This window comes from Dryobates pubescens, chromosome 9, assembly GCF_014839835.1.
Source record: "Dryobates pubescens isolate bDryPub1 chromosome 9, bDryPub1.pri, whole genome shotgun sequence".
Taxonomy (NCBI): domain Eukaryota; kingdom Metazoa; phylum Chordata; class Aves; order Piciformes; family Picidae; genus Dryobates; species Dryobates pubescens.
The window spans coordinates 14277669-14304363 of record NC_071620.1 but is presented as its reverse complement, the minus strand read 5'-3'; the positions used below and the strand labels follow the sequence as shown (position 1 = coordinate 14304363).

General features: G+C 40.9%; 1 protein-coding gene across 16 annotated transcripts in view; it reads right to left on the bottom strand.

The window, feature by feature from the left end:
• Nucleotides 1-26695, bottom strand: part of PTPRM (protein tyrosine phosphatase receptor type M) — a 514813-nt gene that overhangs the window by 77657 nt on the left and 410461 nt on the right. For all 16 annotated transcript variants that reach the window (XM_054164442.1, XM_009909925.2, XM_054164443.1 and 13 more), the window contains one exon: nt 1306-1393. In XM_054164442.1, coding sequence (XP_054020417.1) covers nt 1306-1393 — 88 coding nt within the window. The remainder of the gene's footprint in view (nt 1-1305; nt 1394-26695) is intronic.

The following is a 26695-nucleotide window of genomic DNA, read 5'->3' as shown; positions in this document are numbered from 1 at the left end:
CTAATTTGTCTTCTTGATAAACCCATCATGATAGCTACACTTCCCTACAAGACTGAATTTCCTTATCAAGCAAGGACGGACCTCAGGTTGCACCAGGGAAGGTTTAGGTTGGATATTAGGAAAATATTTCTTCCCTTAGTCCTGGAATATTCTACCCAGGGAAGTGGTGGTGTCCCCATCCCTGGAGAGATTTAAAAGACGTGTAGACGTGGTGCGGACTGACGTGGTTTAGTGGAGATTTGGCAGTGCTGAGTCAATGGTTGGACTTGATCTTGATCATCCTGCTCAGCCAAAGCAATTGTATGGTCTATGATTCTATTTCTTTGCTCATACCTGCTCCATGGTTATCTGGCTGGTTGGTAGAAACACATACAATTTGTATTTTAAACTTGTATTTTGAAGGAACAGTGAGGGAGGGGATTCCTTCCTAGAGATGATCCCTGGGAACTGACTGTTTAAGTGCAACAGCACCAGTGTGTAAATAAGAATATAACTTTACTGAAGATGGATTTTCTGCCCCCATGTTCATGTGCAGTATCTCTTGCTACAATGTTCTGCAATCTTACAAGTCATATTATCATCTCCTCAAGGTATTTGATTATTAGGACATGCAATCTTTATCAGGCTTGGCATTTTAAAGTAAAACATATGGATTTTCTTTTTGTTCCTTAGAGTCTGCCAGGCATGAAGAGGGTAAGTCAGGAGAGCTGTCACTGTTATAGCAGAATTCTTAAACAGCAGTGCTGTCCACCCTACAATATCATAGGATTATAGAATGGGTTGGGTTGGAAGGGACCTTAAAGATCACCTAGTTCCAACCCTTCTGCCATGGGCAGGAATATCATCTACTAGACCAGGCTGCTTAAGGCCCTGTCCAACCTGGCTTTAAACATCTTCAGGGAGGGGGCAATATCCATAAACCAATATCAAGGTACAGATGTGATCGTGGATACTCTTTCACTAGGACACCAGAAGCAGTTTGGAAATTGTGAGAACTGAATACTGGTTAAATATTTCCTTCTCCCTCAGCCAAATATTTGCACCAAAGAGGAAGGTATACAGAAGGCTAGTTGAGAAAACACATTAAATCTGGTAGTCTTCTCTGAAAAAACCCCAAAACAAACCCAAAACCCAACAAACCAAAACCTAACCCCCCCAAAAATAAAAGTATCATCTTCCCTCACTTTTATCTTCTTAAATGGAGACAAGGAACATAAGCCTGATGTTAGCATGAGGCTGGTGGTCATTTTTACCTAGTTCTGTAGGGAAGTTAACACAGTCCCCAATAATGTTGTCAACACTTACATGCAATGATATTCCCATATCTATTTTTCATTCTGTTCTCGTCTTTCTTAGCTGAATCCCACGGTGCAGACTGTCCTTCAAAGAAACTCTAAAAATAGAAAGAAAGTGGCATTAAGAAAAGCATTTAGCAACAGTTAGCTTATGGCTGAAACCAAGGAGAAGACAGACAGTACTTGAAGGTATTGCTGCAGAACTGACATTTAAATGATTCATTTACTGAGTTAAAATCATAGAATAGTAGAATGGTCCAACCCCCTCTTCAGTCAGCAGGGGCATCCTCAACTAGATCAGGTTGCCCAGAGCCCTATCAAGCCTCACTTTAAATATCTCCAGAGATGGGGCCCCAACCACCTCCCTGGGCAACCTGTTCCAGTGTTCCACCACCCTCATAGTAAGGAACCTCTTCCTAACATCCAGTCTAAATCTGCTCTTTAGTTTGAAGCCATTGCCCCTCATCCTATCATTCCAGGCCTTTTTAAACAGTCTCTCTCCATCCTTCTTGTAGGCCCCTTTCAGGTACCTTCTATTAGGTCTCCCTGGTGCTTCCTCCAGGGAGAGTCTCCTGTTTAAACGCTCTTTGTACAGAGCTCCAGATGTTACCTATTTTAGATATTGCCTACATTTTAATATGAGATTATCTTTGCAATAGCAAGAAGAATTATTTGGATGTGAAGTGCTAACAAATCTTTCCAAAGCTGCATTCCTTTAAAGGTCATCTAGTCCAACTTCCCTGTGGTCAGCAGGGACATCTGCTCAGAGCTCCATAAAACCAGACCTATAATGTTTCCAGAGATGGGGCACCTACCACTTCTCTGGGCAATCTCTCTCTTTTAGTTTAAGACCATCACCCCTTGTCCTGTTGCAACAGGCCCTTACTAAAAAGTATCTCATAGGGACATGAAGAAGAAAGACCTTCATCGTCAGTGTTGGAATTGTTCCAGTACCTGAGTCAGAATTACACACTGTACTAACATGTTACTGTTTTATTTTTGATGTATCCACAGACTTCAAGTAGTTCTTGACACATGACCTCATGGATCTAAACTTATATAGGCTTTAAAAAACACCCATTTGGATTCAACTGGCACATATGTGGGGTGTTTTATCATGCCACCAAGATGATTGTTTTGTCAGATAATGAAAATATTGTGATTTTGTAAAAAGCATGATCTAATATTCACTCAAACTCTCTGCTGTAATTAATGCATTTAATGTAGATAAGAAAGCTGAAGATGTTAAAAGTCTGGGCAGCCTGATGTAGATGAGGATGCTCCTGCTTACTGGGGAGGGGGCTGGGCAAGATGACCTTCAGAGGTCCCTTCCAACCCAGACTATTATATGATTCTCCATATTTGTCCATTAATAAAACACACAAAATACCAAAAGAGCAACAAGCAGGTTATTATGTCCTATCTGTCCTGTGCATTCTGTGGTCTAACAGAGCATTTCCACATACATGTTGTGTCTTTAAGTAATTTTAACATTTTGTGCTGAATTATTATTTTTTTTTGGTTAAAAATATTTAGTTGACAAATAAAGCAGTGGATCCCTGTCAGGATAATATCTGTCATAACTCACAGTTTGATATTTCTACTAGAATCATTTGCAGATTGAATCTTTTGACTCAAGAGGGATATGAAGGTCCAGGATTTAGTTTTCTGGCAGCAGCAGATCGAAATGGCCAAACCCCAAACTATGCAGGGAAAACATTGGAAGTTTGTATCTTCTACAAGACCTTGGTACATTCTGAGTGGTTTTAAACACAAATAAAACAGTCTGTTAAATGGACTACCATTAGTGCACTTTGTCATCACACCTGAAATGGGTTGTTCAAATCCCTGCAATTTTCATTATCAAGGAGCATAAAAGTCAAAACAAACCCCTGATCTCATGCTGAAGTCAATGGAACTCAGGCACATTCAATGTCTAAAATGAATTATCTCTTAATAAGTTCACCAGAGAGCAGGTTTCCAACTTAAAGCCCACTAACATAAATTAGTTTCTACTTAATCATAGCTTACTGTTGTTGGGTACAGCTCTGAGAAACACAGATTCCTGCCAGGATACAGAAGTGGAACCCTCTATAAATCTTACTATGATTTACAGCATTGTGGCTGTTTGCCGAAAAGACATCAAGCATGATTTGATTATATATCTGCCAACAGCATCTAAAGCAAGCAAGCCCCTCCCGTCTCTTCCCCAACCCCCACCCCAAGCACCCTCCAGAGCACCCCTAGGTCAGGGTGGATGGAAAAAGCCAGACTGAACTGCATGTGGAATTGCTCTCCATGGCCAAAGACCTATGTCTCCGTTTCTTCCAAAGTTCACACTTAATTCTCAGACAGCTCTGGATGATGAGCCATTAAACACAGTCAAAGGCAAAATGGAGCTGGAGATTTTCAGCAACAAAACTCCAAAGGTAGAACAAACTAATCATTCATCTGGTCTAAAACTTGACCTGATTATCTTAAACACTGGCCCAAGTTGCTCAGAGAGGTGGTAGTTGTCCCAGCCATGGAAGCATTCCAGGTCAGGTTGGATGTAACTCTGAACAACTTGCATTAGTTATAGATGTTCTTGCTGACTACGTGAAGGTTGGACTTAGATGACCTTTAAAGGTCCCTTCCAACCCAAATCATTATATGATCTTCCTCATGATCTTGCATTTCAGGGAACTGGATACACTACAGAGAATTATCATTTTCTTACAGTCCTTCTGCTAGAGAACAGTCCACAGGACTGATCCATAAGTCATTACCCAGCAAGTAGCTTTGGATTTAATTCACTCACCATTACATGTCTTGCTGATACAGATTCCAACCTACACCTTGAAATACAGAGAACCTGAACACATTCTTAGGGACTTCTCCCTGTCCTACTAATGAACTTGTGCAAAATTGATTCAAACCAATCAATTAAAGTAAATCTCTGGAGACAAGGGGGAAAGATTTGCGCAGGATTGGATGCAGGGAAGATAGAGTGGTTTGGGCAGCTTGTCTGCTTCTCATCTGCTAATGTGTGGGTTCAGTTTCTCCCACCTCTTTGGAACTTCTGAAAACAATGATAAGCTTAATGAGCCTTGCAGATAAAATATTTCCTAATAACATGTCTGCTGTGTAGATAATTCTGTCCTTTAGAATAAATATATATCAAACCTCACACAGAAAGAAAATCCAGGAGACAGATTTACGTTTCCTGCTGCTGCAGCTTGACTTCATTTTCTTTATAAAAAATGTATTCTAGAAAAAGAACTCCAGATGCATGTTTTCCTTTGGATTTTTATCAATGTTAGTGAATGAAACAAAAAGCACAGTGGCAAAATAGATGGGATTTATGTAGATCCATTTTTCTTTTTAACTCATTTTGGGATACACACAGGTATCGCTTGGACTAGATGTTCCCCAGAGATCCCTTCCAACCCCTACTTGTCTGTGATTCTGTCTGTATTGCAGGGAGAAGTGTACAGGAGCGATAATTTGGAGGAAGAGGCATTACAGTGCAAAAGCATAAAAAGAAACAGTTATTGTAAAAGACAGCTGGAGTGTCATTTCCTAAATTCCCTGTGTGCTGCCATTACAGAAACCGCAACAGAATGATAATCCACCATGAATTATAAGGAAAAATCCCATTTGTCCCACAAGAGAAGAAGAACAGAGCAGATACCTCGTAACAGATGATCTGTCAAGATCTTTCCTTACTTGTGAGAAATAAATGTTTCATTACTGAATTTTTTTTAATGTCTTTCCCAACATATTGCTCTCTGGGGAGACTGCTGCACAGCAGCCCACGCGTTATCCTAGTGGCTATTCATTCAAATTCAGCCTTAAAAGTTTCTTAAAAGTGGGGACTATTAGGAAGAAATATGTCCCCAAACAGCTTCATTCCACCAAATGTCTGGCAAGGGCAATGGAGAAATGAATATATGTGTAGGGCACTTCTCAAATAATTTAAAGTAAAATTTTGTTTTAGAGAGCAGCTCACTGACAAGGAAAGCTTGGGGCTGTTTAGTTTGGAGAAGCACACACGGACAGGGGATCTCTCAGTTTGCTGATCTGATTTTCTCATTGCTGATGATCTTCTGCAATATGCATTGGTCAATATTTAAAGCATGGGGAACAAGAAAATGGATCCAGACTCCTCTTAGTGGTGCTCAGAGACAAGACAAGGAACACCAGGCACAGATTAGAACGCAGGAATTTCCATCTAAACATGAGGAAGAATTTCTTTTCTTTGATAGTGATGGAGCTCTGAATTAGGCTGCCCAGAGAGGCTGTGGAATCTCCTTCTCTGGAGAGATTCCAAACCCACCTGGGCATCGCGATCCTGGGCAACCTGCTGTGGGTGACCCTGCTTTAGCAAGACTGGATGAACTACCTGAAGGGAGATTGTAGACAGGAGGGGGCTGGTCTCTTCTCCCAGGCAACCAGAACAAGAGGACACAGTCTCAAGCTGTGCCACAGGAGGTTTAGACTGGATGTTAGGAAGAAATTCTAAATAGAGTGATTGGCCTTTGGAATGGGCTGCCCAGGGAGGTGGTGGAGTCATCATCAGTAGAGGTGTTTAGGAGGAGACTTGATGGGGTACTTGGTGACATGGTTCAGCTGACTAGATGGTGTTGGATGATGGGTTGGACTTGATGAACTCAAAGGTCTCTTCCAACCTGTTTTTTTTTTTTAATTTTTTTTTTATTCTATTCTATTCTATTCTATTCTATTCTATTCTAGTCTAGTCTAGTCTAGTCTAGTCTAGTCTAGTCTAGTCTAGTCTATCTCCAGAGGTCCCTTCTAACCCCCCCCATGCTGGGATTCTGTGTGATTCCTTAACTCAAATCACACAAAACCCTGGCTACTGAACCCCTGTTACCTACTTGAAAAGTAAAATATTTTTCAGGTTGTCACAGCAGACATTTGGGTCTGCAATGTCAATTGTTATTCTGGCATTAGAAAATATTTCAATAATCAGAATTAAACAGTTTCTAAAATAACCTGAATTATACAGAACTGCAGCATGAGGATGGGCTGGTGATGCAGTGGCAAGATCATCTCAGGATGAATGTGAAGCTTTAGGATGAATGTGAAGCTTTTGCTTGCTTTAGCTCAATGCTGCAGTGGTCTCCATTAAAAATTAAATATTTGCCAAGGGCTAATTCACAGTGACCCTCAAATAGAAAATAACTGCAATATCTCAAACGAGAGGGGGAGATAATCATTGCAAATACAGTTTTTAAAAAATTATTCCCTTTCCTCATTGAATATTCATGAGACCAAAAAATATTGGAAGGGATCTGTAAAATAAAACAAAAAAAAAAGAAGTATTGCTTGAAGAGGCTGGGGCTGGAATGTGGAGAACAGGGTAAGTTCTTCAGGACACAATTTGTAGCTCTGTTGGTTGTCATTTTTGGCAACGCATTTCCCAGTCTGGATTGTCATGCTTCCAATTAAAGACAGCAAAAAATAATGCATCTTTGTAAGCACTTCAAGATCTACAAATGTAAAATGTTGAGGGCAATTACTATTTTTATTATTAGTCCAAAGCCAAGCAGCAACTTCTTCAAAAACCACTTCATAGTTGCTAGGTGACAACGGTGTATTCTCCTATGATGTCGTTTACCAAATGCAAGCTCTTATGAGCAAAGAAATGAGAAGTTATGGACATCACAGACCTTTCCCTGCCTACTTAATAAGCAAGATTATTATTCACAGGTACAAAGAAATGGTTATTTCACTGTGTAAAAAGCCTTAAGTTTGATCTGTGGATTTATTTTTAATGTATGACTCGTTATGACGGCTGGTGCTCCAAACTGACCCAGAATTTCTCCACTGTTAACATCCATTTTGCCATTGCTATTTCTAGATACCCAGATTAAGATGTACTTTAGCAAAATGAGTAATTTGACCTATTCAAGTTAAAACTGCCTCTAAAATTCTTTTAAAGAGACATGTAGAGTTATGCACATTGTCTGCTTTAGCCCAGACCAGACAATTAATGGGGGTCCTAGTGGCGGTTGTTCTCTAACCTAGATTAGCTACAGCACAAACCAACATTTCTACCACAAGTCCTTTGAGTTGCAGCTAAATTAGATAGCTAAAAATGCCCTGAACTGGGTAGTGAAGATATATGGATCATTTTACTTAAATATACCACCTCTTACTCCTGCTGTGCCCACTTTATATGTGGAGATTACAGACGGTAACAAGAAGGCATCCATTAAACTGAGTTAAGAGCCTAGTGTGGTGTTAGACTGTTCTTTGTATTTACAGACTCTAGTAAATACACTTTTTATTTTAATCATGTCCATAAACGTTTGGAGGACAAGGACCTTCAGGCTCATTTAATGAGCAGTGCAAGATTTAGGAGTACAGTAAATCTGTCAGTTCATTGGCTTCACAGCATTCAGAACCTGGTATGCTCTTGTTGTTTAACCACATTAACTGTTCTTTTAAACAGAAAATGGAAGCAAACACATTCGGCTTGGTGATAACTGAGCATTCAGGTTGTTAAGGAATTAAGAATCATCATCGATAGATAAGTGAAAGAAACCCACAGAGAGGTCCAAGCAATGAAAGAACATTTTTAATCTTCTCACAACTTTGAGGAAAGATTTTATCATTGAAAATGCATCACCTGCAAGTAATAGATCACCCTGAGAGTTTGTGAGCAGTAGTAAATGATTTCACTGATGGCAGCGCAAGCAGCTTTTCTACTTCAGTCATCGCTTTGGTCACTGAAAGCATCTATGGATGACAGAATGCCACTAGAGAATATATTCACCATCAGAAAAACTTCTCTGTCAGCTTCAATCACTGAGAATTATGTCTGGTTTTCAAATAATGGAATTTAAAGAAACATTTCACTATACCTGCCCCTGAAAAGTATCTCTTGCAAGAGCCAATGTGAACATCTATCTAATCAATGTAAACTGCCTTCAGCAGTTCCAAAGAACTTACCAGTCTGTTACTCTGACCTAGGTCTGAATATGGAATTAAAACAAACAAACAAACAAACCCCAAACACAGCAACCAACAAAACCCCAACAAACAACAACAACAAACCCCACCACCACCAAAACACATGGTGTGGCTGGAACCACCACAAAGACCCATACAATGTGTCTCCCTGACCATATCGTCTCTTCTGCTGAGCAGGGAAGTAATCCGTTATGTTACATGTATGCGTGATATATTTTGGTAGCTGAGTACATTTAGTCTCCAATGACCAACTGTCATTTGGTCTTAAACTATGACAATACTGCAGGAAAGAGTATCATGGAGAAACAATTAATGAAGAATTAATGTCCGTATTTTTTTATATAATCTTATCTGCAAGTTTTTGGTTTGGTTTTTTGGTTGTTTTGGGGTTTTTGGTTGTGTTTTTTTCTCATATTCACCTATTTGTTGGTGTCTGAGATCTGTCAATGTCATTTCCTATTTTGGTGTCTGACACTGCCACACTGAAGTTCACCAGTGAGATTCATGGAATCATAGAATGGCTTGAGTTGGAAAGGATCTTATAGACCATCTAGATCCAATCCCCTGTGACACGGGCAGAGACACCTCCCACTAGATCAGATCCCTCAAAGCCTCATCTTAAACAGTTCTAGAGATGAGACATCCACAGCTTCTCAGGGCAACCTGTTCAAGTGTCTCACCACCCTCATAGTAAAGAACTTCTTCCCAGCAATCTTCATAGATTCTGTAAAGCAGACTAAAAGTTTGATAGATAACCTAGTTTCTGTCAGCTTTCAGAGTCACTTTCATTTTACCTACTTAAGTTTTAAAAACTCCATTACTTTCAGTCCTCTAAAATTCCTTAAGACTTCCATATAAGGAAAGATTTGAGAAATATGGTGAAATGTGAATTACTAAGAGGGCTGCAAGAGAACATACAATTAAAATTCTAATTTAGAAACTTATTCCCTGGCATACTTGATAGCAATAACTTAACCTCATTAATCTTCCTGATTTATCTCCAGCAGAAAAAAATATAGGATGTTGATAGGATTTTATGATCCTTAGGTTTTATTGTTATTACAGGAATGACCCTCTAGGCACAATATGCACACTTGCATTGTAACTAATATGCAGGAAATAATATTTTTAACTTGTGTGTCAACAAACTAAAAGGGTGGTCTCAAGCAGTGCTTATTCCCTCTTATGAAAATAGGTGTCCTGCTTTGGAAGGATTTAACAAATAGGTTTTATGTACAGCATGTGGGATTTTGATAGTGCCCTGTTTCTCCTTCATTTTATTTTAACACAATATGTAATTAAGAGTTTTGTTCACAACCACCACACCTTGTACATTTCAAAGAGACAATGAACTTCAGCAACACAAATGAGTGTAATGGCCATAAATATAAAGTGAATAAACAGAGGCTTCACATAATCCCAGAAACCCAGGATGCTGGGAGCTGGAAGGAACCTCTGGAAGGTCACCTTATCCAACCTCCTTGCTAAAGCAGTCACCACCACAGGTTGTCCAGGATCACAGTGTCCAGGTAGATTTGGAATCTCTCCAGAGATAGAGACTCCAAAACCTTCTAGTGCTCTGTCATCCTCACAGGAGAAAAGTTTCTCCTCATGTTGAGATGGAAATATTATTTTTTTTTCTGAGTCTAACATCATGATATTTGATTTACTTTAAAAGTAATAAATAGTTGCTCCAGGGAACAGTTTCAAAGAGCTAATGAAATCATAGAATCATAGAATCAAGGTACAATGTGATATGAAATAGGTAGGCAAGAACTACATTTTTTTTTCCCTATACTAAGGAGTTTGAATTGCTTTAAAGGAAAATAATAGAAAAAAAGAAAAAGAGAGGAAAAAGGAAATAAAGAACTAAAAATAAGGAAAATAATTAGAAATAAGGAAAAAAAAAGAAGGAAAAAAAAACCACAGGAAAAATACATGAAAAAGCAAAATACAGAGAGAGAATGAGATTAAATCCCTCCACCCCTGGAGGGATTTAAAAGCCATGTAGATGTGGTGCTGAGGGACATGGTTTAGTGGTGATCTGGCAGTGCTGGTTTAACAGTTGGACTGGATTATCTTAGAGGTCTCTTCCAAAAAAATAATTCTATGAATCTTTAATCCTGCTAAGAAAGGTGACTTCTAACACATTTCTAGCTAATTCAGTAATATTTATGCCTGATTTTATCTGAATAAATTGTTGTAATTGAGAGGGTGTGCTGAGCTCAGAATTTGCAAGAACTGTCTGACTCTTTAAATTATCAGCTGCCCCAAGCATAGGAAACCTGATAACATCTTCAAATCCCCTGTAAAGACAAGCTGTTTCTAATTTTAAAAATCACACAATTCAGTAAAACCTTGAGCATACTAAAATTCCCCAAAGCAAGAGAAAACAGTATGTGGAGGAACAAACCGAAAGCAAATAAATGCTGAATTGGAGACGTGAACAAACCTCCTCCTATCTTCATCCACAATGTTGTAATGTACACACAGCTGATCTAACCTTTCAGGAGTGATAAAGCACCCCTCAGATTTTGCTCACTAAGTGAGCCTCGAGGGTTTTCATGAGTCTATCTAGGCTGCTCTAGCTAATAGAGTTTGGATAGAAGATAAGAGAGAAACAAAGCTCACATCGTAAGATTTTAATTCTGCTACAGGGCCACAGTGACATCATATTAAACTACAAGATAAAAGCTAGACTACACAGAGGGAACAGTAATATTTTGCACATTGTTGTTTGTCCCAGTGGATAAGAGAGTAGTTTTCAAGGGAAGTTAAGAGTAGTAGGTCAGGTTAAGATAGATCAAGGTCTGCTTGTGATGACTTTTAACAAAGGTCACCTTCATTGTGCTGGGACACTACATTTCTGGATCTTCACAGGAAACTTTGGTGCCTCGATGTCTGTGTTGCTTGTTTGCAAATACAGTATTTGTCAGCATATAAAAAGACAATTATTCCTCTAGGCTTGACCTTTAACCCATCATTTTCCTTATACCAAAGAAAAATTCCTCCTATTAAAGCTACATATCTACTTCCCACTTTTCCTGGCTGCCATCTGATCCCAGTGCCTGTTTGAGTATGCAGTTCACAGACTCTCACAATCCCAGCATGGAGGAGTTTGGAAGGGACCTCTGGATATCATCTAGTCTAACACCTCTGCTAAAATAGGATCACCCACAGCAGGTTGCCAGGGCTTACAATGTCCAGGTGGGTTCGGAATCTCTCCAGAGAAGAAAACTCCACAACCTTTGTGACCAACCTGCAGCAGGGCTCTGGGACCCATACAGGAAATAAGTTTTTTTCCTCATTTTAAGGTGGAACCTCTTGTGCTCCTGTTTGTGTCCTTGGCCCTTGTCTTGTCACTGCACACCTATGAAAATCTGACCTCATGCTCTTGCCCCCCCATCCTTTAGCTAGTGATCAGCATTAAGAAGATGTCCTCTCAGGCTGCTCTTCTCCAGGCTAACCAGCCCCAGGTGTCTCAGCCTTTCATGCTCACAGAGATGCTCCAGGCCCCTCAGCATCTTTGTAGCCTCTGTTGTACTACCTCTGTCAGTTCCTTTTCTCTCTTGAACTGGGGAGTCCAGAATTTGGCAGAATACTCTAGATGTGTCCTCACTAGTGCAAAGCAGAGGAGAAGAACCTCCCTGTTCCTGCTGGTCACACTCTTCTCAATGTATGCATTCTGTCTGGGGAAAGCAGTTGTGTGTCACTGTATAGTCACTGAGTGCTTCTATAGTGATAGTAGCTCTTGCTGCTTCACTATTCAAAACTCCTGGCTCCAGCTTTTTAAAGTTCTGCTTCCTTTTCCCAGACATCTCTCTGCAGACTCTCATTCTCTAATTGCTTTCTGCCAATCACCTTCCCTTTGGACATCTACACACTTACTGGGAAGGAGTGGGTGGGTAAGAACATTATAAAAACATTAGTGTTGCTCCTAGACGACTCCATACCTCTCTGAGAAACTGCTGAAAGAATAATATGGAGTATTTAAGAGCATATAAAAGATAATTAGCATAAAAATAGTAGCAGTAGTAATGGGATTGACAATGATGACAAGTGTTTCTGTCAGTTGTTAACCCAAACATCTTTAGCATGCTCATTGCATACTGACAGGCAGCAGCATGTCAAACCAGCCCCAAGACTACTCCTTAGGACAAAAAGTGCCTGGTTAGGAGCACTAATGAACAGCAGCAGCTCACCAACCTGAATTGTCCTGTTTTGATGTTTGAAATGTATACACAGCACTTCCTAATTCCATGGAAGGTATCCCTGAAGCAATTTACCAATCAGGATGAAAACCAGACAGTTTATTCTAAGATACACTGCATGGAATCACAGGCTGCTAAGAAGAGCCAGGCTCATCTCATGGATAATGTGAAGTGGAAATACTCTGACCTATGAACCAGTGTGGGGCAAAAGGCACCTCTGAAAACTGTCACTTGAGGAGAATTTCTGCATCATTAATCTAGCATCAGTTGTGTGATACTAGTATTTTGTCGATGGGGAAGTACAAACGTGCCATCCACAAGCAACAGTTTTGCTATGGAACGTGTCCACAAGAGCTTGCATGAGATCAATAGAATGTTCCTGATGTCTGAGAAAGAAACTTTCAAAGATCTTTGAGAAAAGTTCTACACTTATATTCACCTTGTGCAATACAATGGAGATATCTGAATGGCCTAGTGTAAATCATACACAGAATACTAAGGGTTGGAAGAGACCTCTGGAGATCATCTAAAAGCAGGGTCGCCCACAGCAGATTACCCAGGATCACAAAGTCCAGCTGGGTTTGGAATCTCTCCAGAGTAGACTTCACAACTTCTCTCGGCAGCCTGCTCCAGGGCTCCATCACCCTCACAAGAAAGAAGTTTTTCCTCATGTTTAGGTGCAAAAACGTCTTTCTTGATTACCATTCACACCCCATACATTCAGAGAATATATTCTGCATGTGAAATAAGGATTTGCCTAGCAGAAAACCGTCAATCTCTAGCAATAACACCAGAGATAGAAATCTGATTGCCACCAGTAACTTACTGGGCAGACATGCAACAAGGACATATATTCTACTCTAACATTTAAGCATTTTATTTTCTCTATGCACAAATATGAGCAAAATAATGAACCAAATATAATATTCTCATAGAACAGACTCCAGGACGAAAAAAAACAAATCAAAAAAAGGGGGTAGGGAGCAACATGCCAGTGTTTTGTTTGACAGAACAGTCTTTTTTGGAATGACAACACAGTGAGGACATGAAGATGAGTTGTTTATGGAGTAAGGGAGCTAAGTGAATAGTGACAAACTCCACGTGACAAGTGAATTATGAAATAAGAAACTTAACACAGAAAGGTTTAGAGAGAGAAAAAAAAAGCAAAATATAATTTAAATTCACAGCTTTAAGAACAGGAAAGGAGCAATCAGTTCGCCTTGAGATCCTCCACTAGATCAGGTTGCCCAGGACTTCACTGGGACTCACCTTGAATATCTCCAGGGAAGAGGCCTCAACCACCTCCCTGGACATTCTGTTCTAGTGTTCCACCACCCTCATAGTAAAGAATTTGTTCCTAATGCTCAATCTAAATCTGTTCTGCTCTAGTTGGAAACCATTGCCCCTTGTCCTGTTACTACAGGCCTTTGTATACAGTCTCTCTCCATCCTTATTGTAGCCCCCCTTCAAGTACTGGAAGGCTGCTATTTGGTTTTCCCTGAGCCTCCTCTTGTCCAGGCTGAACAACCCCAGCTGCCTCAGCCTATCATCATAGTAAAGGTGCTCCAACACCCCTGATCACTTTTGTGGCCCTCCTCTGGACCCTCTCCATCAGGTCCATGTCCTTCCTATACTGAGGGCTCCAGAACTGTACTCAGTACTCTAGGTGAGGTCCCACCAGATCAGAGTAAATGATTCTGTGGCTTTTGTCCTGACATGCAGGACCACTGAGGGCAGGATCTAGCCACTTATTTGTTCAGATTATGATCTTGATGAGCATTGCAACAATTCTTCTATAATGAAGATTGAGGCTTAACAACTTGGTGCATAATTTTGGTTTTTGCAATCTGCTTCTTCATTTTCTCTTTTGCATAAACTGAGCAAAATACAGCAATTTATCAGCTCTCTGTGGACATCTCAAGATTTATATACATTGCAGCTCTACTTTTCTATTCTACATTTCCTTTCATTAGAACACTGCTCTCACACTAGATTAATTGAGGCAAGCCAACACTATAAAAGCTCTGTTGAATAGCAGCAGATGCCTTTATTCTCTGCATCCCTCCATAAAACAAAACTTTAAAAACATTGGGTCTGTATATAAATATTTCCCTTACAAGACAATACAAAGATTCCAGGCATCTGTCTCTCAGTAAGCCAATTACTATTTGTTTAAAGCAATCCAATAAAGTCTGTATTTATCAGATAACTTATTAAAAGGGCTATCAGGTTCTATGCTCCAAAGTGAACCAGATAAAATGATGAAGAGTGAGTTAGGTCATAGAATCAAAGAACTGTTTTGCTTGGAAAAGAGCTCCAAGATCATCATGACCAACTGTCAACCCAACATCACCATGGCCAATAAACCATGTCCCAAAGTGCCATGTCTACACCTTTTTTGAACACCTTCATAGAATAGAATAGAATAAACCAGGTTGGAAGAGATCTTCAAGATCATCACGTCCAACCCATCACCCAACACCACCCAATCAACCAAACCATGCAACCATGGATGGTGGCTCTACCACCTCCCAGGGAAAAGGTCCAAGCTGATCCCTTATAGGATACTTAAGGTAATTACCATGTAACATACTTGAATCACAAGAAAAGATACTGTTATGTTAACAGGAATAACATTAGCTTCAACAATGGTTGAGACTTGATGTATGGCAGAATGAGTGTCCTGAAAAAATAAGTTGACAGACATATAGTTTCAGCACCGAGGAATAAATAGCAATCTACAAAAGAGTTAAACTTTAGCAAAGCCTGAAGTGCTGCAGACAGCCTGGCCTTTTTATAGCTTTCTTTGTGTGCCAGCGATATATGCGCTTAGTAAACACCAGTAAAACAAACACAAATGCTGTGCAAAGAGCTGACAAATGGAGGGAAAATATGTCAATCTCTAATCAGATCTGCAATTAAACATATACAAAGCATGAGCAATTGATGTGATTTTCCTTGGATTCAAAGGTTTTTGTATGTTGTAGCTACTGTCGTTTCTATAGACACAATTCACAATGTAACCATCAACATGTTAAATTCAAGCTGACGATGGTAAGAGACAATTAAAAAGTCAGTGGCAAAACTGAAATGTGTAAAAAGCTATCAGGAAAGCAGCCAGACACCAAATTTTCTTAGATTTAAAATGTTTTCCCCAGTGCAACCCCAAAGCAAATGTTTTGGTGTGGTTTGGAAGGTCGACTTGTTTAATTTCAAAATTCATATTAACCGTCCCCCTTTGCTCTCCCAAAAGCAAGAACTGGTTTAGTGCCCACACCAGGAGTTTAATTCCACTGCCTCCATGTACTGTAAGTACCACGATTCTCTTGAAAGGGCCTCATTAATGTAAACAAGGTTCTCTGCAGAATAAACCACTGCTCAGAATAAAAGCTCAAGGATTAGGCTTTAGCAGGGCAGCTACATGCATTTTAAATGAAAACACTTACAAACAAATCTGTTCTTTTTTTTTCTTTCCCTCTACAGCATCATCATCCTGCATTTCATAGCCCAACGACAAGACAGTGGATCAGTGTTAAGGGTCAATGCTGGGCTAGTGACTAGACAAGTGACAGGGGATCTCTATGAACCCCCATCCCTTCCCAAAGGGAGGAAAAAAAAAAAAAGGGAGACTGAAGGATTGGGAATAAACTAAACCATCTGGAATAGAAATCAGAACAGTATAATGAAACAGACAAAAAGAGATACAAAGAGCAAACCTAACCCCTGACAGCAATGACATCACCATTGCTACTACTGGTGTTGAGGGCAGGCACTGGGAAAGTCCCAGACTGGACTCAAAAGCAGATAGCAACCAGATTCAGGAGGTGGATTCTAGAACTGGATTCAGGAACATGTGGATCAGGATTGAAGGCATAAGGTACAGAGTCCTCCTTGGACACCAGCCATTGAAGAAGAGACTTGACTCTGGTGATCCCTCAGCCTTGATCCTGAAGATGATATCCATAGGATGCAATCCTTTGTTGATCAGTTAAGGGTCACTAGTCCTGTACTCTCCTCCCTGCAGGTGCCACCTCTGACTTCTTGCAGCCCAAGGTGGGGCTCCAGTTCTGGCAGTGCCCTTGTTCTGCACAAGAGCCACCTTAAGTCTGAGCCTTTCTGCAGCCCAGCCCTTGGCAATAACTCTCCCCATCAGCATTCTCTCTGATAGAAGCAGCTGCTGACTGTGCAAACCTGCCCTGAACTGCAGGAAGTGCCCTCACTGAGCAGAGATTGAGCTGAGAAATCAAATCTCTCTCCAGATCTGGTTCTGGTCTAGCTCAAACAAGAACAAGCAGGAAAACATCTACTAAAGCAAGAGAACTAGAAAGCATCAAATAGCTCTTTGTGTGCTGTATAAACTGACTACTACCTATATATATATAAAAACACCCTAACGAAAATACTACCATTTCTCATCACATTGTTTGCTTTCTATATGTGGAAGTGCTGATTAATTTTCTTCTTCATGTGTGTTAACAACCATACTGGGTCAAACCAGAGGTCCATACAAACCATTATTTTTGCAACAACAGTACTAGTAGCAGATGTTTACAAAGAAGTATGAAGAATAGAGCAAACAGAGAATTAATCTTTCCCCAGCATACCCACTTAGCTTCTAGCAATCAATGGCTGTCCTGAGCAATCTCTTCCTCAGCTGGAGACTGCACACAGCCATTGTGTTTAATAATGACTTTGTCTAGCCCATTTTTGAACCCATTTATAATTTGGGCTTCACAGCATCTTGAGGCAATGAGTTCCACAATGTAATTATGTGCTGGGTGAAAAATATTTCCTTTTGTAGACTTTAAAGCTGCTGCTCAATAGCTTTGCTTGGTGTTCCTGATTCCCTCCATTATAAGGAATAATGAGTAATTGCTGTTAGCATTGCAGAAGTAATACTGATCCCTGGCATGGCTCTGAATACCCTAAGGAAATGTTACAGCAGACAGGAATGTGATATTTCACTGTCCAGGAGACAAGGTAGAGACTTGGTACAGGAGCTGATGAAGCGGCTCTGTGACACTTGAAGGATTTCCTTACTCATAGAATCTGCATAGTTTATCATGCCAATCTTATAGAAGGTTGTTTACAAAGAACATAACATCTGGAGCTTTAACATGAATGAGCAAACCCACAAAGGGAAAAGACAGGGTTTTACTGTAGTTATTTGTCCAACTTGACCAGCGACACCAAAGACAAACAGAAAGAGGTGCAGATGAAAATCAAGGCTAAGTGAACAAAGCTCAGCTGATATCACAGCCTCATGCAGAGGACAATGTTCTGAAACACTCTTCAAGTAAACAACCCACTAAAGCATTTTGGCAATGTGTAATGGTTGACAGCCCTTGGAAGAGCAACACTGGTATCACAAAAGACTGAAGAACTGCTGTATGCAGACTCTCTCTCAAGATTCAAAAGCATATGTCTTAACTTGACAGGCAGGCTTAGATTCAGAGGATCTTGGAAAGACATGGAAATCTAAAAAGAGCTCTGCGCGACCAGCTTTTCCCCATCTGTTTAAGTCACCTCATTTCCTTCCTAACTATTCAAGTGCAGTTGCAGGTGGCTGCTTTTACTGTTCTTTCCTGAGTAGGAGATACAGGATCTGACCTACCTTTTCAACATTTTTAACCCCATACAGGAATTCTGTTGCTTTTTTTGTCACTCTTGGTAAAGGAAAAGCACAGAGATTGTTCCTGTGCAGGTATTTACTGTAAAGAACCCAAATGGCAATATTTTCTCATGTCAAAAGTCTAATCTCTGTCACTTAGTCAACTGTGCAAGCATCTAAGTGTTCCTGTTGCCTTCTCCCAGACTAATCACATGCTACAGCTTCATGCTCACTATAGGAACCAATTCTGCATTGCATGGAAGCTTCCACCAGACATTCTGTTCAGAGGAGACTAGGTACTAGGAGACATTCTTTTCAGAAGATAACCTTGCTACTATTTGGGGAGGATAGAGATTAAAAAATCTGTAATTTTGCTAAAAGGAGCTGATACTGCCCTTTAGTGCAGACTGCATGTTAGCAGAAGGAAGCCACAGCTATGTATGCTTCTGAACAGCCCCAGCTTGTGTATCGGTAAAGGTCCTCAGTTAGAGAATCATAGCATCATAGATGAGAAGAAAGTTCTAAGATCATGAAGTTCCACCATTGATGCAACATGTCCAAGTCCACTACTAAACTATGTTCTGCAGCACCATGTCTACACATCTTTTAAACTTGCTGTTCATCAGGACTCCCAACAGTCTTCCCATCACCTTTGGCTTGGGGACCAGTTTTATCCCATAAGTGCCCTGCTCATCTGTGCCTGACCAAGATGCCTATGTCTTCTCATGGCTGTTTGGCTGTTTCACCTTTCTGATGACTTGGTGAGGACCCAGGGGGACCTACTGTTAATAAGATGGACACAGAGCTAAGCAGTTGGAAGAGAGCAGGAACCCCAAAAGACTGTGGGCAGTGGCATCACTGAGACAACAAGGAACTCTGCAAGAAGGAGTCTTGAGTTCCAGCTAGAAAACTTCTTAAGGCATTGAATCACAGGCTACAGGGGAATACAAATTTTCATTGCCTGAAATATTTATAATGGCTATTTAAACTTATTTAAAATAAATGCATTAGAGAAAATAATGTATATTTTAGGTGTGCTGTGGATAAACTGCTGCTAAATGAAAACTCCTAATAGCTAAATTATGCTAATTTGATTTGGAAAAAATGCTCCTTTCACTTGACAAACAGCCAGCGGTAACGCTCCGGTCAGGAAACCAGCAATGGACTAAAACGCTTAATTATTTGTAGTGAATAAATACAATCCACAGAAAACACATCAGGTGCATATATAATTAATAAAGAATAGATTATAATTGCATTTAACATCATTTGCATAATTTAAAATGGAATAACTACATGACTGATTTTTTTTAATGTCTTTTTAAAGGGCACTAATAAAATATGAAGGAGCTAAGGAGGCTTGTAGGAATAGGAAGTAATGAATAATACCTCGAACATTAAAGCACGATATATTATTCCTTGCACATAAATTGGACAACTTTGGGGTTGTTTGGGGGTTTTTTTTGCAGGTGCAATGGGAAAAGGGTGGTACATCAGCAGTTTTCAAAGGTAAATAATACGTTAACTGAAGAAGGGATTACAGATTCTGATCAAATATTCAATGCCTTACCTGAATAATTAATAACTCAGTCTGGTGCAAATAGGCAGCAGATAGCCTGCACTGTCTCCAAAACCTTTCTTTCTTCCCACTCATATTTGTCATCAGCATTTAGAAAGTTTGACCTATCAACTTGTGGCTGAGCACTAAACTATTCTTGTGGACTTCCATCTGGAAACACACGTTATGAGTGAAAATAAGTTCAGTGGCCTTATTCAGTTTCCTACTGTGGTGTTCACTAGCCCATAATGACACACAGATTTGCTAAATCTGAAACTAAACCCTAACTTTGTAGATGACACTAAGTTGGGTGGGAGTGCTGATCTGCTTGAGGACAGGAAGGGCTCTGCTAAGGGATCTGAACAGGCTGGATTGATGGGCTGACATTGGTTGTATGAGGTTTAACAAGGCCCAAGTTCTGCGTCCTGCACTTGAGTCACAACAACCCCATGAACGCTACAGGCTTGAGGCAGAGAGGCTGGAAATTTGACCAGCAGGAAAGGACCTGGGGTGCTGGTTGACTACTGTCTGGACATTAACCAACAGCATGCTCAGGTAGCCAGAAGGCCAACAGCTTCCTGGCCTGGATCAGGAATAGTGTGGCCAGCCGGAATAAGGAAGCAACATTGTGCCTGTACTTGGCACTGGTGAGGCCACACCTCAAACACTGTCCCGTTTTGGGTCCCGCACTCCAAGAAGGACATAGAGGTGCTGGAGTGGGTCTGGAGAGGGACAATGAACCTGGTGAAGGGTCTAGAGAACAGGTCTTATGAGGAGCAGCTGAAGGAACTGGGATTGTTATTCTGAAGAAGCGGGGAGGCTGAAGGGAGACCTTCTCACTCTCTACAACTCCCTCAAGGGAGCTGGAGTGAGATGGGAATTGGTCTCCTCTACCAAGAAATAAGGAATAGGACATGAGGAAATGGCCTGGAATTGTGCCAGGGGAGGTTTAGATTTTATATTAGGGGGAAAAAAAACAAACAACCCAAACCCACAATTGCTGAAAGAGTGGTCAGGCATTGGAATAGGTTACCCAGGGAGGTGATGGAGTCACTCCTGGAGGTGCTGAGTGCAGCATACTCCTTGATAAAGGATAAATACATGTGTCACACAAAGGACCTTTAACTGTAGGAGCCGATGATCTTAAAGATCTCTTCTGACCAAAATGATTCTATGATTCTGTATCACCATTAGCTGTGGTTGCCTTTCATTGTGCATGGCAGAGAACACATTTACGTAACATGTGCCTCTAACCAGAACACTGCAACTTCCCAGTGTTAAAGATTCACCTGGGCATTCAGGTAATTGTTCTGCACCCCACATAAAGAGAGGAAAAATCACACACACAAAAAAGTATCTATAGGCTAATATTGCCAATAATTTCCCACACTATTTTCACAGGACAAATTCCCACTATTTTATGGCTGTTTCTATTTCTGTTACATCTACAAACTTTAATTCACTTCCTTATTATTACAAAAACTAGAGGCAAAGAATTACCTGGAGGCTGCAAATGTTCTCCTTCCCATAGTTACACTGTGGACTGATGCCCCCATTCCCACCCAATGTTCCTGAGCCTTTCTTCTTTCTTTGCAATTTGTGTCTTGTGGGGTATAGAATATCCTGCACGCATTGTGCTATTGACTGTCTCAGCTGGTGCTGCAGCATATCAAATAAAACCAGAGGAAAAAAAAAACCATGATAAAAATGTACAGGATGGAAGTGAGACAGGCCAGTTGTAGTCTCAGGGAACATATGCAGAAAAAGTAGCACCAGCTGGGGCCTGCCAAAAGCTATATGAAGAGCACATCAACAAATTTCTTAGTTTTCCTTCTAATTTCAAGATTTCAGAACAGGGGTTGGAAAGTGTTACATGGCAGCAAATCTGTCTTCCAGCTGGAACTAAAGAGGATGAAAAACTGCAATTGGAGGTCTGGGTTGGAGGGGCAGGATTCTAGTCTTTGCAGGACAGTGGAAAAGAGAATCTTTATTGGACTTCATACCTAGGTCAGACAAATATCAGTGTTCTGGAGCAAACAAAACCTTAAGTGAAGGGAAAACTTTTTCCAGGTTTGTTGTGTTCTACAATACCTTCTGTCCCCTGAGAATATGAATGGGGTGGGGAAACAGTACTGGAAACAGTATTTCTGCTGGTTTTAGAAAGGTCATTTCCTATTTTCGTTCTTAAAACCATCTTCTATTTCTATTATTGTAGTCTGTTTACCCTAAATATTTCACTGCTCAGTAGTACACTGCATGAAAAAATTGGTTTCACAGATAGCACATCTACCTGCATATCTTCTGAAGTTTAATTTCAATGAATACATTGCTAGGAAGATTGTTTTCATCCCCCCAGTTATTCTCAACACTCATTTCCAAATCTGAATTATCTATTACTTTTTATAGAATCATAGGATTGTTTTGGTTGGAAAAGACCTATAAGATCATCGAGTCCAACTGTTGATTTAACACTGCTGTAGCCATTAAACCATGTCCCCGGAGTGCCATGGCTACACAGTTTTTGAACAACTCCAGGTATGGTGACTCCACCACTTCCCTGGGCAGCCTGTTCCAATGTCTGACCACTCTTTGAGTAAAAAAAATAAATCTTAATACCTGATATAAATCTCCTGTGGCACAACTTGAGTCTGTCTTCTTCTATCACTTGATACTAAAGAGTGGAACTCAACCTTCACCTCACTATGACCTGCTGTCAAGACACTAAACAACCCATGTTCTTTCAGCTGCTCCTCATAAAACTTGTTTTCCAGGCCCCTCATTAACTTTCTTGTTCTTCTCTGGACATTCTCTAGCACTTCAAAATCCTTCTTGTAGTGAGTGGTCCAAAACTGAACCCAGTATTAAATGTTGGGGTTGTTCAGTTTGGAGAGAAGGTGGCTCTGAGGAGACCTTATTGTGGCCTTCCAGTATCTGAAGGGGGTCTACAAGAAAGCTGGTGAGGGACTTTTTAGGATGTCAGGTAGTGATAGGACTAGGGGGAATGGAGCAAAACTAGAAGTGGATAGATTCAGATTGGATGTTAGGAAGAAGTTCTTCCCCATGAGGGTGGTGAGACACTGGAACAGGTTGCCCAGGGAGGTGGTGGAAGTCCCATGTCTGGAGGTTTTTAAGGCCAGGCTGGATGTGGCTCTGGGCAACCTGATCTAGTGTGAGGTGTCCCTGTCCATGGTAGGGGGGTTAAGACTAGATAATCCTTGAGATCTTTCCCAACCCTGACAATTCTATGATTCTATAATATAGTTCATGTTCCTGACCTCCACGGGGGCTCGGAGCTTGTATCCTCATAGGTTTCTATCTCTTTAACTGCAGTGATTTGGAGATTAATAGTTACATTAGTGCAACCTCTCAAAGGGGAGACCACACAGAATGAAAGGGGCATAATCAGTACAGTTTAAAATAGTATAAAACTTCACTCTATTAGCAATAGCACTTGTTTAATAATGCAAGTATAAAACCATCTACTGACTGAAACAGTTAAATACCACAGACTGAAACAGTTAAATGCCACAAAATCTTGAGAAAGCATGCATTTGAAGAGAGAGACAGTTGGGGGAAAGCCTTAAAGTCAAAGCTACATGGAGTAACCTATTTTTAAGCTCTGTTATTGACACAGCCCTGTTAGTGACAGTAAGTGAGGATGATCTGAGCAGGATACCCTTTGCAAATCTTGGCTTTTCAAAGGAACCTCTGGGTCTGAGATAATGGAAGCTCAGAGCTCCCTGTCATGGAACATAATGTGAAATTGATTTTGCAGAGCTTTATCTACACAAAGTTGCACTGGTTTAATTAAAGGTGTGTTTTCAAATCAATTCTGTTAAACCAGTCCAAGCTCCTGTGTGGACACTCTGAAATCGATTTGGAAGTGTCTTATGTCAACTAAACATAATCTGGCAAAGAACCAATTTACACTAAACATAAACCAATTTCTACTGATCCAAAACCAGGGTTAAAAATAGATCTTAATTAAAATGATAAGATATTGATGAATTTCTCTGGTTCTGCCTTAGCTACACCGAGCTATGCTGGCCTCCATTAGGCTAATTCACCTGTTTAGGGAGGAGATGAACTGACTTCATTCATCTATACATTTATGGCCTTGTGAAAGTGAAAGCAGGCTGTCCTCTTTTGAGCTAGACCAGGACCAGTTCTGGACAGGGATTTGACTTCTCAGCTCAATCTCTGCTCAGTGAGGGCTCTTGCTGAAGTTCAGGGCAGGTTTACACAGCCAGTGGTTGCTTCAAGCACTGAGAATGCTGATGGGGAGAGTTGCTGCCAAAGGCTGGACTGCAGAAAGGCTCAGGCATAGGGTTGCTCATGTGCAGATCAAGGGCACTGCCACAACTTGTGGCACACACTTTGGGCTTCAGGAAGTCAGACATGCCACCTGCAGGGAGGAGGGTATGGGACAGGTGACCCTCAACTGACCGACAAGGTGTTGAATTCCACAGACAGCTTCAGGATCAAGCTTGAGGGATCACCCAGAGTCAAGCCTCTACTTCAATGGTCAGTGTCCAAGGTGGACTCTGTCCCTTTGAGGAAATCCTCTCTTGAACATGCAAATCACCTTGTGAATGTGATGATTACATTAAAAATGTGAGAAGTGACTCAACAAAGATTATTGTGAATGACCCACCAGATGTGTCAGCTCTGCTCACCAAGACAGCAATTGCCCTGGGGGTGTGGTGGATGGCAAAGAGGGGTTGAGATCACTCAGTAGCACCCCTGTAAACCCCCTGAGAGACCCCTAGAAGTCTGGTATGCATTGTAATGTAACAAGGGTGTGGGCCAGGTGGAGCTACAATGAATGAACCATGAACAGTATAAAAATCCTGAGTTATGTCTGCTTAAGAAGAGAGAAACATCACTGGGACCATCACAAGCTGGGGGAATATCACCCATGACTTCACTAGCTGGAGGAACATCAGCCAGAATGACAGCAGAACACCATCTTCAGCAGCCCAGGAATGTCTCTCCCCTTCCCTGCTGAAGAAGGATCCTGGAGTGGCAATTTTCTCTCTCCATCTCTCCCATTCTTTCTCCATTCTCTCTCCCTTTCCTTTTCCGTCTTTCTCTGTTTTATTTGTAAGTAATAAGTAGTCTTGCTTTGATATTTGGCCTTGTTTTGTCTTAATTACACTCACAGGAATGCTCAAAAGATCTGTGTCTCCCTCCTGACTTCCAGATCAAGACACCTTTCTGCCTTCAATCCTGAGCTGCATGTTCCTGAAATCACTTCTAGAATCCATCTCCTAAATCTGCTGCTGTACCCAGTCTGGGACTTCCCCAGTGCCTGCCCCCAGAATCAGTGGTGACAACGGTGATGTCACTACCATCAGGGGTTCTATATTGGTTTGTATCTCTATCTGTTTCATTTTGTTCTTATTTCTATCCCAGGTGGTTTAGCTTTTTAATCACCCCATCAGTCTCTCTCCCTTCTTCCCTTTCTCTTTCCACTCATCTAGAGCCCAGCCCTAACCCTTGACACAGGGAAATGTTATTGTCAGTCTAACACTGCGGAAACAAGACAGAAACTCTCCTTTCTTCAGGGTCTGACAGGGGACAGAAAGGATTTTAAATGCTGCAGACTAGCCGTGTGGAACCTTCCCCAAGTTTAAGAATTTTTGTGCAAGCCCTTCCCATCATTCTCACTCCATCAGGCTGCAAATGAAGGCACATATTTGAGTCCACAGCTTGGAGAAGTATCCATACTGATTCCACACCACAGAAATGCATGGGAAAACAGGCAGTGAACATGTGGCTGATGTGCCACAGAAGACATCTGTGTTTGGTTTTGTTCTACAGGCAGAGCTAGACAAAAAAAAATCAGAGGGTGAGCTGCTACACCCAGGGCCTGATCCTGCTTTAAGGAACAGGAGCCTTCACAGGAACAGGGACAGGCTGGGGATGGTTGCCTGCCACTGTTTATAGAATCATAGAATGAGGTTGGTTGGAAGAGACCTTTCACATGGAGTCTAACCACTAACCTGGCACTGCCAAGTCCACTGCTGAACCAAATCCCTCAGCATTACATCTGCTCAGCTTTTAAATTCCTCCAGGGATGGTGAGTTCACCAGTGCCCAGAGTAGCTTGTTCCAGGCTTGACAATGCCTTCTGGGAAGGAATTTTTCCTAATGTCTAAATTAATCCTCCCCTAGTGCAACTTGGGGCCATTTCCTCATGTCCTATTCTTTGTTTCTTGTGAAAAGAGACCAAATCCCACCTTGCTCCAACCTCCTTTAAGGGAGTTGTAGAGAGTGAGGTCTCTCCCCAGCCTCTTTTTCTCTAGACTAAACAACCCCAGTTCCCTCAGCTACATCTCACAAGATCTGTTCCTCAGACCCTTCACCAGCTTTGTTGCCCTTCTCTGCACCCACTCCAACACCTCTCATGTTTTTCTTGTAGTGAGGAGTCCAAAGCTGAATTCAGTATTCAAGGTGCAGCCTCACCAGTGCCAAGTACAGAAGGATTCAACCAAAGCCTATTTAGTAAGAGAGCTCAAGTATCTCAGCTCCTTCCAGAAGGAGAACAACAGGGTATAACTACAGTATTCCCCCAAGCCCCCATATACTGGGAGTTAAAGTTACTCAGTTTCTCAGGTGGGTAATCCTAATGCAGACTAAGAACCAGCTTGCTGTTGCTTCAAGATGTCTTTTCAACCTTAGCTTTTTTTGTGGTAATTATGTTACTTCATCGAGCTTGAAGTCAATGGGACTTAAAACCACACAGGTGTGCTTAAATTGTGAACTGTTGCCCTAATTATTGAGAAGGGTGGACTCTTGATTATTAAGTTTTATTTTAAAGCACTTAAAACTATGCATGACAGTAAATCCTTCCACTCCTCGGAAGTGCTGCTAAAGGGTAATGTGATACTTCACTTTCTGTTCAGTTCAGCAGATTTATTTTGAGTGAATCCTGTATGAATTTCTCCTGAATCAAACTCTTTCTTTTGTGAGACTATATAATCCTGCTGTTTTGTAAAAGTAAAAAAAGATAATCTAGGAGACTTCATTCAAAACAAATC